Source organism: Tamandua tetradactyla, chromosome 15 (genome assembly GCF_023851605.1).
Source record: "Tamandua tetradactyla isolate mTamTet1 chromosome 15, mTamTet1.pri, whole genome shotgun sequence".
NCBI lineage: Eukaryota > Metazoa > Chordata > Mammalia > Pilosa > Myrmecophagidae > Tamandua > Tamandua tetradactyla.
Window position 1 is genome coordinate 42,229,117 of NC_135341.1, and position 13,800 is coordinate 42,242,916.

Genomic DNA, 13,800 nt, shown 5'->3' on the forward strand with positions numbered 1-13,800 from the left:
AATAAACTTCACAATGTCCACTAAAATCCCAATAATTTCCTTTTTCTCTGATTAAATCCAAAATTTCACAAGGATAAATTAGTCTTAAATTGTATTCTGTATACTTAAATATAGACATAATAATTTAAATAGGCTTCTGCAGATTAAACATAGAGTCTGTGCTGGTTTGAAAGTATTATGTACCCCAGAAAAGCCATGTTTTAATCCTGAGTCCAATTTGTGGAGGCAGCAGTTTCTTTTAATTCCTGTTCAATAATGTAGGTTGAACTCACCCAATGGTGGGTATTAACTTTTTAAAAGCACTCTTTTTTTTTTTTAACATGGGCAGGTGCTGGGAATCGAACCTGGGTCTTCTGGCATGGCAGGCAAGCATTCTTGCCTGCTGAGCCACCATAGCCCACCTGGTATTAACTTTTGATTAGATGGAGGTGTGACTGCACTCATTCCAGGTGGGTTGATTAGTTTATCAGAATCCTCTAAAAGAGGAAACATTTTGAAGAAATGACAGAGCCTCAGAGTCCACAGAGAAAGAGCCAACAGAAACTTCAGAGCAGAGCTGACTTGGCAACTGTGGAGAACAGAGACAGATGTTTGGAGTTGCTTGGAGCCCAGCAGATGTCACTGTAAGGCCTGGCCTGGTAGCCTCTGGCTGGAAGGCCCCCACCCGAACTAAAACCGTGAACATCCAGGCATACAGCTGTTCAAACTCAGCCAATCAAGACCTGCCCTGACAAACAAAGGACCCCCCACTGCACATGGCCTGTAGCTATGCCCCCGGCCCTAAAGCACAGGAAACTCCTAACCTACCACAGGAGGCCCCGTAGGCATCGTCAGCACCCTCCACTAGCTAGCCTATATCTAACCCCGCTGCTCCTAGGGTGGCGCGACTTCCCCGGCCCTCATCCTGAGCACCCGGACCCAGGAACCTCGCCTTGGGACAATAAAATTTTAAACTCGGACTCAGTTTCTCTAATTTCTCGATCGGCTACCATCTAAAACATGACAGTCACCATGAGATGTTAAGCAAGCCAGAACCTGGACAGAGCCAAGGGAAGCCAAGAAGTGAAACCAGCCCCAGAGAAGTAAAGTGAGGAGCCCCACAGTGACAGAGGCTGAAAGCAATGGACCCCAGGAGCAAGAGACTAGCAGATGCCACCCACATGACCACCCAGCTGACAAGAGGTGTTCCTGACTCATCAACCTTTCTTGAGTGACAATAACCTCTTGTTGTTGCCTTAATTTGGACCTTTTCACCTCCTTAGAACTGTAAACTTGTAACTTATTAAATTCCCCTCTTTAAAAGCTGTTCCAGTTCTGGCATGTTGCATTCCAGCAGCTTGCAAACTAACACAAAGTCTTAAGAAAAAATATGCTATTAGAACTAAAAAAAAACCTGTAGCCGCATGGAGGGCAGTGTGGTAGTTCCATAGGAGGCGAGGGGTGGGGTTCCCATATGATCCTGAAACCCCATTGCTCAGTATATACCTGGAAGAACTGAGTGTGGGGACACAAATAGACCTTTGCATACTGGTGTTTATGGTGGCAGTGTTCCTGATTCACAATGGATGGAGGTGGCCTAAGGGTACAATGACTGAGGAATGGAAGGGGGAACTGTTTTGTATACACACAATGGACTACTGAGTAGCTGCAAGAAGGAAGTTGTGAGACATACAACTAGATGAACGACCCTTAAGGAATGTATGTTGCATGAAATGTCAGAACCAAAAAGACAAATATTATCATGCCTCACTTATATCGACTAACCATAATATAAAAACACGGTGAATTGAAGTAGTGAGCCTGGGTTATCCATTTGGGACCTATTGTAAAGGGTCCTAGATTGTGAGCTCTTATAGCAGTCACATATATTCAGGAGGTGTAACTGTTCTTTCTAAATTCTGAAATACTGAGCTCTTTGTATACAATATGGTCATTCCCAAAAATCTCGGGTATTTATGTGACACCTGAAACTCTGAGTTAGAGCTCTGAGGCTATGAAAGTCAGCAGTATCCCATATAGGAGCTGTTTAAAAAGTTGAAAAAGGATCAGACTTTGATTAGAGATATGAATGAGGCTGATCTGCATAGGGCTGGCACAGATGAGAATACAGGGTAAAGAATGATATTGTCCGTATTTTAAAACTTCAACTTCTGTGTGAAACCAAAGGGAAAGATGTTTGGTGCAAAATTTATATTTTGGGTAAAACATTACCAATTTAACTTGAATGGGCAGTTTAGCTGAACACCATAAGTACATGGAATCTTGAACAGGGCAATGAAATTTTGTTGGTTTGTCCAGGTTAGTGTGATGCTCCAATATATCCCAGAGTAAGGAGGGCAGTAATAAAGAAGCATCTGCAAAGTCCCCTTGGGGGAATGGGGAGAAAGGAAGAAATATTCAATTTCCCCAGTTGGAAAATTTCTGATAGTCTCCAAAGCAGTGGTGTTGTGGGGCGCACCAGAAGAGAGACCACACAAGTCAAAGCAATTTGCAAGCCAATTAGGAGTCTTTATTAGCCGGCCTGCTCGACTGCCTCAGAAACTCAAGAAAGAGGAATCAGAGCAATCCCGAGGAGTTCTCAAGGGGGGCTTATAAAGGTAAAAACCGGGCGGGCCGCGGTGGCTCAGCGGGCAAAGTGCTTGCCTGCTATGCCGGAGGACCTCGGTTCGATTCCCGGCCCCAGCCCATGTAACAAAAAACGGAAAAACAAAATGCAATAAAACAGGAGAATGTTTGAAAATGTTTCCCTTTCTTCCTTCCTTCCTTCCTTCTCTCTGTCTTTCCTTTAAAAAAAAAAAGGTAAAAACCACAAGCGTATCCACAGAAGCAGGAAAAAGGACATTATCTTTTTGAGCCACATCTTGGTTTGCAGCTGTAAGCAAGCAATCTTATCTACAGAAGCAGAGAAATGCCATTTGCTCTTGCACAATACATCCCATTCTTTTTGTTTCTTAACAATGATTATTGTTCAATTTTTAACTCCTGGGAACTTCCTGCCCTGGATCTTGTGACTCCGGATACCTTCTTCTTGCTAGGGCTTGATTTATTGCCTGATTTATTGCTCCTGACCCCCTACATTCTCCACTGGTTTTATGAGAGAATCAAATCATTGTTTCTGTATTTTGATTATAAATCTGTTGATAGTGGGTTTGAAGGACCAATAATTTAATAGCTTGTATTCTTTTTTGCACATATGAGGTCAGACAGTTTATTATACAGGGTCCAAACATTAAGCCTAATAATATGAGAATTAGGGTCCTGTTATGGCAGTTAGGAGTGTGGTTAGCCATGGGGACCAGGAAAACAAATTTTCATACCAGTTGGTTTCAGCTTTTCGGTGTTCCTCCCGCTCTCGTAACCTGCTACAGACTAGGGATAGACTATTTCTAATTATTCCAGAATGATTGGCATAGAAGCAGCAGGTTTCTCCGAGGGCCATGCATAACCCGCCTTGTTTCAGAAATAGGAGATCTAAGCCTCTGCGGTTTTGGAGGACCACCTCGGCCAGTGAATTTAGGGAGATTTCCAAACGACTGATGGAGCTTTCTAATTCACTAAGATCCTGATCAACTTGTTTGCTAAGGGTTTTAAAGTTTTGGTCCCTGGTGATAAAGGCTGCAGTTCCGACTGCAGTTGATCCTGCGATGCCCAGTCCGACAAGGAGGGGCACCAGGATTGGGGCTCGCTTGGCCTGGTAAGTGATTTCGAAGTGTTCCCTACCCCCTTCTCCGGAATAATAATATACTTGGGGGATAATGTGAACCAAGATACAAAATTCCTCCTCGACGGCCATTACTGGGGGAGTTATGCAGGGGGTGATGCCAGATGTGCAAGCAAACCAAGTGCTGTCCGGAGCTACAAGGAGGCGGTCCCATCCATTTGGGGTTGAAGTTAAAATGTTCTCTAGTGATATGAGAAGTCTGCAAGAGTCACTATAGGGGGATTTAGCTAGATTGAAATCCTCAGAATAAATACAGGTTCCCTGCCCTTGGAGATCTCCTAGGGTGAGTTTCGGTTCCTGTCCCCACTTGCATAGGTGCTGGCCTTGTGCTTCTTGGACTGAGAGGTTTCTGATATGGGTGTCTGTGAGGCCTAGGGAGATATTAGCTCCTGTTCCTATGTAATAAGGGGGTTCAGGGTTTAAGCAAAGCCAACAGTCTTCAGTAGTAAGCGGATTGGTTTGATTCATGAACTGGAACACTGAATCCAACATGTCTAGCAGGGGTTTTTGGGGGGAGGGGGAGAAGCCTGTATGAGGGCTTATAGGGGTGAGACTCTGAGCTCCCATCTGCCCCATCCCTTGGCTGGGGGGAGGGAGCTGCGATGGCGGCAGCTGCTCCAGTGGAGGCCGCTTGAGCGGCGGTGGCTTTTTTTTTGGGGGGGGGGGGTGTACTGGTTTTATGCCGGGGTTTAGAACTCTGTTTGGCCCTATGGGGTTGTTCGGTTTTCGGGGAAGGAATCTCTGAATTGTGAAACTGACGCCGGGATCGTAACCCGTGACATATAATCTAAGTCCCCAAGTTTTCCCACTGTCCCAGACTTATGTATACCAGGAATGGTTATAATAATAACTGGGTTACAGGCGCCTTGGGTGCAACTGTCGGGGCTAGGGGTTGGTGCTCTTGTTAAGGTTATGAATGGGTCTCGGTCAGACCATTTTGCAAGTGTTTCACAACCCCATTTGGCACAATGGTACTCGTCTTCCCCCTGACATTCTGGACTGCCCTTTTCAGGACAGGCATAACGGCCAATATGCTGTAAGCTTTTTTCTTGGGGAAGGGTGCCACATCCATATCCCCGGATTATAGTTGGCCCTCCCCCTTGAAGATGCCCCCCCATCCTCTGATTTCCCCGGTAAGAGTTCCATTGGTTCCCAAACAGCTGGCAGAGGTCAAACTGGAGGATTGGTTGGGACAGAGTGGTGTTTCTAGTGACCACTATCCCGTCCACTGTTCTAGTGAGTTCCCAGGTATAGTTTATAACCTGGTGAGGGTTTTTTCCCGCGACCTCCACCAAAGATATCAGAAGGGCCCAGAAGGATTTCTGGAAAGTCTTATCTTTAGTGGATCCTCGGTTCGCTGGATGGTCCATTTTCCGGGGGGCTGGTCGGGGGCAGCCTTCTTGATCTGGGTGTGATGAATCCAGTGTCGTTTTTCCACAACTTTTACTGCCATTGGGGTTGTAAGGATCACTGGCAGGGGTCCCGTCCACCGGGCCTCCAAGGTGGCTGGCTGAAGCCTCTTAATCCAGGCCAGGTCTCCGGGCTGCACCTGAAATAGATCTTTGTTAGGGGCAGGATTTGTTGGTCCTGGATGGGCTGCCTTCACCAGATCCCGGGTATGATGGATGGCAGACTGCAAGGCTTGTAATGATTTTAGAAGAGAATGGTTATTTAATTCAGCTATTTTCTCTTCCCCCAATTTAGGAATTAGCGGGGGTGGTCGCCCAAACATGATTTCATATGGGGTAATTCCCTTAACATAGGGAGTACATCTAGTCCTTAGGAGGGCAAATGGAAGGAGACTCACCCAGTTTTCGCCAGTCTCGAGCTTTAGTTTAATCAGAGTTTCTTTTATTGTTCTATTCATTCTTTCAACTTGCCCTGAACTCTGTGGCCTATAAATACAATGTAACTTCCATTTAATATTTAATATTTTTGCTAACAATTGGGTAATTTGGGCGATGAACGCCGGCCCATTGTCGGACCCCATTGCAGTCGGGAGGCCAAATCGGGGGACGATTTCAGAAACTAGTTTTCTTACTAATTTGTGCTGTCTCGGTTTTGGTAGGGAATGCCTCAGTCCATCCGGACAAGGTGTCGATGAAAACTAGCAGATATTTGTATCCAAATGGACCGGGTAACATTTCTGTGAAGTCTACTTCCCACTGCTCTCCTGGGGCTTGTCCCCGCATCCTGGTCCCTTGGGGCACCTCCTTCCCTTGGCCAGAAGGGCCAAATGGGTCTCGGTCAGACCATTTTGCAAGTGTTTCACAACCCCATTTGGCACAATGGTACTCGTCTTCCCCCTGACATTCTGGACTGCCCTTTTCAGGACAGGCATAACGGCCAATATGCTGTAAGCTTTTTTCTTGGGGAAGGGTGCCTGGGCGCAGATGTGGCATCTGGATGATATTTGCCCGGCTTGTTGTTGCAGTCGGAGAATGTAGTAATTCCTCTGTAATAGTTCAGTTAGTTTTGTACTCCCCAGGTGTGTACTTTGGTGCACCTGGGCAATCAAATTGTGCCCCAGGTGCTCTGGTACCAGAATTCTCCCATCCGGGAGAATTTTCCAACCATCCGGATCTGTTTTGGTGCCCAGGGTTTTGCCCAGTTTTATTTCTTCCCCAGCAGAGTTTGGAGGGCTCGGCAGTACTCGTCTGGGTAAGACAGGAAGTATCTGCAGCGTCCCCACTGGTTTTTGGGCAACCTCCCTTGCCGTTTTATCAGCCAGGGCATTTCCTCTGGCGATTTGAGTTTCAGCAGTCTGATGGGCTTTGCAATGTATAACGGCTGCCCTTTTCGGTAACCAGATAGCCTCTAGCAAGGCAAGTATTTCTGGTATATTTTTTATTTCTTTTCCCCCTGATGTCAAAAGTCCCTGCTCCTGATGTAATGCCCCATGGACGTGTGCAGTTGCAAAGGTGTATCTGCTGTCTGTGTAGATGTTGACAACCTTCCCTTTTCCCCACCTTAGAGCCTGAGTCAGAGCTATTAGTTCAGCCTTTTGGGCTGAAGTCCCATGTCCTAGGGCCTGAGCCCAGATGACCCGGTCCACAGTTACCACCGCTGCCCCCGCATACCTGATTCCCTCTGAGACGTAACTGCTCCCGTCTGTATATAATTCTTCATCAGGATTTGGCCAGGGGGTGTTGGTGAGGTCACCCCTCAGGTTTGTGAGGGAATCCAGGACCTCGCGGCAGCCGTGGATGGGCTCGGACGAGTCATCATCCGGGAGTAAGGTAGCGGGGTTAAGGGCTGTCGCTTTCAGGAAGCATATTCTCGGGGGATCTAGTAGCAGTACTTGATACTGGGTTATCCGGCATTTGAGAGCCATCTCTCAGGAGGGCTTTTTAGTAATGTTTCTACTGAATATGGGGCCAGTATTTGTAAGTCCTGCCCCAGAGTTAATTTGGATGCTTCTTTAACCAAAATAGCAGTGGTGGCAATGGCCCGGAGGCAGTTTGGCCATCCAGCTGCTACATAGTCTAGTCTCTTAGATAGGTAGGCAACCGGCCTTTTCCATGGACCTAATATTTGAGTTAGAACCCCTTTCGCTATTCCACGGGCCTCAGCAACATGCAGTTGAAAGGGTTTCAACAGGTCAGGCAAGGTTAAGGCAGGAGCGCTTACAAGTGCTTGTTTTAGCATTCTAAAAGCCTTTTGCTCAGTTTCAGTCCGGGTTAGCGTTTCCTCTTTTCCCCCTGTACTAGTATACAAGGGCTTGGCTATTTCCGCAAATCTGGGAATCCAGAGTCGGCAATATCCAAATGTCCCCAGGAATTCCCGTACCTGCCTCTTTGTCTTTGGTTCGGGTATCCTTAAGATAGCTTCAACCCTACTTGAGGATAGTGACCTCTTTCCTTTATTTAGTTCGTATCCTAAGTATGTTGCGGAATTGGTGCAAAATTGGGCTTTCTTAGCTGAGACCCGATAGCCTAATTGGTCTAGCTTCTGCAGTAAATTTTCAGTTGCTTTTTTACAATCTGACAGGTTATTGGCTGCCAGTAAGAGGTCGTCCACATATTGTAGCAGGGTTATTTCTGGATACTTTTGTCTAAAGCTGGCCAAATCTTGATTTAAGTCTTCATAAAACAGGGTGGGAGAGTTTTTGAAACCCTGTGGCAACCGGGTCCAGGTCAATTGTCCAGAGAAACCCCCCTCTGGGTCAATCCATTCAAATGCAAAAACGGGTTGACTTACCTCAGCCAGAGGAAGTGAAAAGAAGGCATCCTTTAAGTCCAGAACAGTATAAACCTGTTGGCTGGGAGGTAGCAGGCTCAGGAGTATATACGGATTAGGCACAGTAGGGTGAATGATTTCAACTCTTTTGTTCACTTCCCGGAGGTCTTGTACTGGCCGGTAATCCTCGGTCCTGGGTTTTTGGACCGGGAGAAGGGGGGTGTTCCAGGCCGAATGACAAGGGACTAGAATACCTGCCTCCTGGAGTCTTTTGATATGGACTTCAATGCCTTTCTTAGCCTTTAAGCTTGTTGGATATTGTCGAATTCTGACAGGTATGGCGGTGCTAGTCAGTTGGACAACAATGGGGGGCCAGTGGGCGGCTAATCCTGATAGATTAGTCTCTGCCTATAGGCCCGGTATTTTTTTCTTTAAATTCCTGCAGGTACGGGCCTAGGGCCTGCACTGCCACCTCCGCAGTAAGTAAATATTCTTCTGATAAGGGGCAAGTGAGGAGGATTGCCGAGGGGTTGGTATTGAAGGAGAGCTCAGCCGAATCGTTTCTGAAAGAGATGGTGGCCTGTAATTTTTGGAGAAGGTCCCTTCCCAAAAGGGGGTACAGACACTCTGGCATCACCAGAAATGAGTGGGTGAGAATTCCTTCCCCAAGGTTAGTGATCCTAGTCTTTGTCCATGGGTAGGACTTTGTCTTTCCCGTTGCCCCCTGTATGGGGATTTTTTTCCTTAGATATGGGCCCTTCTGCCTGCTGGAGGACAGAGAAGGTTGCTCCAGTATCCACAAGAAATTTTATAGACTTGCCCCCAATTTCTAAGGTGACCCTGGGCTCCCAGGGGCTTAACGGAATGGAGCCCCGGCCCCGTCAATTTGCCTCCTCAACTAGAACAGGGGACGGTTTCAGTCCTTTAAGTTCCCTTTTAGGGCATTCGTTTTTCTAATGTCCGTTCTCTTTGCAGTAGGCGCACTGGTTTGCACCGAGGCCCAACCTTTTTCCTTGGTTCCCCTTCCTTTTTTCAACAGTTTCCTGTCTATCTTTTTGTTTTTCCTGTTCAGCCATTGCAGATACTAGAATTCTGGCAATTTTTTTGGACTGCGTGGTCCCGGGGTCATCTCTGTTATTAAAAGTCTTCTGGGCAATCTCTACCAGTTCATACAGCACCTTACCCTCAAATTCTTCTAGTTTTTGTAATTTTTTTCTTATATCTGGGGCCAACTGGGTGACAAATGCTATATTTATGGCTCGCCTATTTTCGGCTGCCTCTGGATCTATAGGGGTGTACAAGCGGTATGCCTCAAGGAGGCGCTCAAGGAAAGCAGCCGGAGATTCGTCCGGTTTTTGTATCGTTTCGCTTACCCGAGATAAACTGATCGGCTTTTTGGCTGCCGCTCATTGTCCCCAGAGCAGAGTCTGGCGATACTGATCGAGAGTCTCCTTCCTTTATCAGTGTTGGGGTCCCATCCGGGACGGGTGGAGGGGAACACAGCCTCTAATTGGGTTGGCTCAGTAGTGGGCTGTCCGTCAGGTCCAAGAATTAACTTCCTCGCCTCCCTCCTGACTCGATCTCGTTCCTCGGAGGTGAAGAGGGCCTGGAAGAGCTGTTGGCAGTCCTCCCAGGTGGGCTGGTAGGTAAAAAAGTCTCCAAGAGGGAGATGAGCCCTTGGGGCTTTTCAGAGAAAGAGAGATTCTGGTTTTTCCAATTATACAGGTCGCTAGAGGAAAAGGGGGCATAGACCATGAAAGGTGGGCGGGCATCCCCTGGGGTAGGGCCAACCTGTCTTAAGGGTAAAATTGGGGCCCCGGAAGAATCCAGTGATTGTGCACCAGAAGAGGGGTGGTAAGCAGAGCCACTTCTGGTATGGGGGGACTGAAGGTCACCTCCTGGCTATCGGAGGGGCTGATGGCCACCTCTCGGCTGCCTCTCCCGCTCTGGTCTTAGAGGGGGTGGAGAGGCTATCGGATACGGGGGAAGGATTCATTAAGAGCAGACCCTCCGGTGGTCCCGTCAGTACTGGGACCCTATTAGTCTTTTCTTTCTGAGTGTTCTTTAGTATGAGGGCTGTTTTGGCTCTGGGGGGGTCTTCCTTTTTGGGACTCCAGGCAAGACCGTAACCACCTGGGTTTTTCTGTTAAAATTTCAATCCAAATTAGTATATAGGGGAGCTGGTCAGAGCAGCCTGGATCACCAAAAATCATCCTTTGGACTCTATAAGCTGTACATAGGTCTGTGGTTCCCTCGGAAGGCCACCCGGAACCAAAAGTTGGCCACTCCCGTGAGAGAATCTCTCCAAGTCGAAGGCACTGACAGGGGCTCCATAGTCTCCAGCCTTCCGCTGAAATTCTTGAAAAATTTTCAAAAAACATTGAAGGGGAGAACAGACAGATGAGCTTGACTGACCCATGGCAATTATGACAAGAACGACATGGAATGTGACAAGACCAGCAGATGAGAGAAAGGACAAACTAAACCAAGACACACATAAAAATCTTAATTGATTCCTAACCCGAAGCCCCAGGCAACGTCTTGCTCTGGGACCTGACCTCCGAAGAAATGCTACGTCCAGCCTTCCAGAGGTCCCTGACCTGGATCCAGTAACAGACCTGCACTCACCGGTGAGATTTCCAGAAACAGATGACTCCACGCAGATTTTTGTATAATTTCAGAGAGTCTTGTAGGACCAGCCTGGTTCCTGGTCCTTGCCTGGGGCGGAGGAACGTCTCTCCGAGGCCTTCCCCTAGGCCGGACCCTGGTTCCAGGGGCGATCCCCAGGACTTGTGGTCACCAGATGTCCCGTTAGGGACAATCTCGCTGGGGCCTCCAAATGTTGTGGGGCGCACCAGAAGAGAGACCACACAAGTCAAAGCAATTTGCAAGCCAATTAGGAGTCTTTATTAGCCAGCCGGCTGGACTGCCTCAGAAACTCAAGAAAGAGGAATCAGAGAGCAATTCCGAGGAGTTCTCAAGGGGGGCTTATAAAGGTAAAAACCACAAGCGTATCCACAGAAGCAGGAAAAAGGACATTATCTTTTTGAGCCACATCTTGGTTTGCAGCTGTAAGCAAGCAATTTTATCTACAGAAGCAGAGAAATGCCATTTGCTCTTCACAATACATCCCATGTATTGTGCACCAGAAGAGGGGTGGTAAGCAGAGCCACTTCTGGTATGGGGGGACTGAAGGTCACCTCCTGGCTATCGGAGGGGCTGATGGCCACCTCTCGGCTGCCTCTCCCGCTCTGGTCTTAGAGGGGGTGGAGAGGCTATCGGATACGGGGGGAGGATTCATTAAGAGCAGACCCTCCGGTGGTCACTGTTTCTTAACAATGATTATTGTTCAATTTTTAATTCCTGGGAACTTCCTGCCCTGGATCTTGTGACTCCGGATACCTTCTTCTTGCTAGGGCCTGATTTATTGCTCCTGACCCCCCACAGTTTCTCATTCTCAGATGTTTGGCTTCTCTCTCTCTCTCTAAGCCAACTCGCAGGTGAACCCACTGCCCTCCCTTCTATGTGGGACCTGACTCCCAGGGATGTAAACTTCCTTGGCAACATGGGACAGAACTCCTGGGATATGCCAGGACCTGGTATCTCTCTTCCCCCTTTTGGTCAAAAAGGCTTGACCAAAAGGTGGAAGATATACTGAGACAAAATAGTTTCAGTGGCTGAGAGATTTCAGAGTCGAGAGGTTATCCTGGAGGTACTCTTATGGATTACATAGATATCCCTTTTTAGTTTATGGTGTATTGGAGTGAGTGGAGGGAAAAACCTGAAACAGTTGAGCTGTGTTTTGGGGGCCCTGATTCTTGAGGATGATGGTACAATGCTGTTCTAGTTTGCTAGCTGCTTGAATGCAATATACCAGAAATGGAATGGCTTTTGAAAAGGAGAATTTAATAAGTTGCTAATTTACTGTTCTAAGACTGAGAAAATGTCCCAATTAAATCAAGTCTATAAAAATGTCCAAATTAACGCACCAACAAGAGGTTACTTTCACTCAAGAAAGGCCGATGAAGTTCAAGGTTTCTTCCTCAACTGGAAAAGTATGTGGCAAATATGGAGAGGTCTGCTAGCTTCCTCTCCAGGCTTCTTGTTTCATGAAACACCCCCAGGGGCATTATCCTTCATCTCTGAAGGTCTCTGGCTGGTGGACTCGGTAGTTCTCATGTCTCAGCTGCTCTTGTCATTCTCAAGCTTTCTCCAAAATGCTTCCTCTTTTAAAAGATTTCAGTACAGTAATCAAGACCCACCTTTAACAGGTGCAGTCACATCTCCCTCTACTCAAAAGTTAAAACCCATAATTTGGTGAGTCACATCTCCATGGAGCTAACCTAATCAAGTCTCCAATCTATGGTACTGAATAGGGATTAGAAGAAACGGTTGTTCCCACAAAACTGATTAGGATTAAAACATGGCTCTTCTAGGGTACATAAATAATTTCAAACCAGCACAAATGGTATGACTTTTACAATGTAACTGTGTAATTATAGAATCTGATGCTCTTTTCATCCAGGGTATGGACAGATGAGTGAAAACATATGGATAAAAAATAAACAATAGGGAAGATAAGGGGTAAAATAAATTGGGTAGAGGGAAATACTAGAGGTCAATGAAGTGGGGGTAAGGTGTATGGTATGTATGAGTTTTTCCTTTTTTTTTTAAATTTCTTTTTCTGGAGTGATGTATATGTTCTAAAAATGATCATGGTGATGAATACAAAACTATGTGAATGTACTGTGAGCCACTGATTGTACACCATTATGGACTGTATGTGTGTGAAGATTTCTCAAAAATATTTTTTTAAAAAAAGAACCAAAAAAACTAATGCCAAAGTTGACTTGCTTTCCTCAACCACACAGATATTTTTTATAAAATGTTGGGACACCTGTAACTCAAAACCAAATAATAGCAGTTAACTATTATATATGATTCCTTTTATTCTCAATATAACCCTAGAAATATCTCCAGCTTTCCTTTTTGTAGAGATGAGGACACTGATGCTCAGAGAGGATAAGTAATTTGAATAAGGTCACATAGCCATTAAGTGGCAAAAAAGGCATCGAACTCAGGATTATCTAATCCTGAGGCCAATTTTCCTAACTTTTAGGACACATTACTCTTGCTCAAAATACAAAACATTTATACCATCTGACGACTATGAGTCTTAAATTTCCAGTACTTTAGGAAAACAATAGCATTTTTCTAAAGTTTTACTCTCCAACTTTACTCTCCAGCATGAAGTCTCTGATGTCGAAGACGTGTTGAACTGCGCCAAAAGGATTCCCCACATTCAATACACTCATAAGGTTTTTCTCCAATATGAATTCTGTAATGTTCATTAAGGTATGCTTGCTTGAAGAAAGTCTTTTCACACTCACTACACTTATAAGATTTTTCTCCAGTGTGAGTTCTCTCATGCTCAACAAGGGAAGAGTTCTGAGTAAAGGCTTTACAACATTCAGTACATGTGTAGGGTTTTTCTCCTGAATGAATTCTCTGATGTTGCATGAGGCATGCACTCTGACTAAATGCTTTCCCACATTCATTACACTTCTAAGATTTAACTCCAGAATGACTTCTGTGATGATGAGTAGGACATATGCTCTGACTGAATGCTTTGACACATTCAGTACATTTATATGGTTTCTCTCCTGTATGAATTCTCAGATGGTGAATAAGACCTGACTGTTTATGGAAATAAGTTCCACATCAACTGCATACATAGGGATTCTCTCTTGCATGAATCATCTGATGTTGGGTAAGAGATGTTCTCCGGGTAAAGGATTTCCCACATTTATTACACTTTGAAGTTTTCTTTTGCATTTTAAGATTCTGATGTCTTTTTTGGAGTGAAATCTGGCCAGAACCCATGCTGCTTTTAACACACG

The 13,800-nt window shown here is 45.9% G+C and overlaps 1 protein-coding gene across 1 annotated transcript; it reads right to left on the minus strand.

Moving 5' to 3' along the window:
* Positions 1–13,135: 13,135 nt before the first annotated feature.
* On the minus strand, positions 13,136–13,783 carry ZNF501 (zinc finger protein 501). The gene is given in 1 exon segment (XM_077129614.1): positions 13,136–13,783. A coding segment is annotated over 1 exon segment (648 nt).
* Positions 13,784–13,800: the final 17 nt, after the last annotated feature.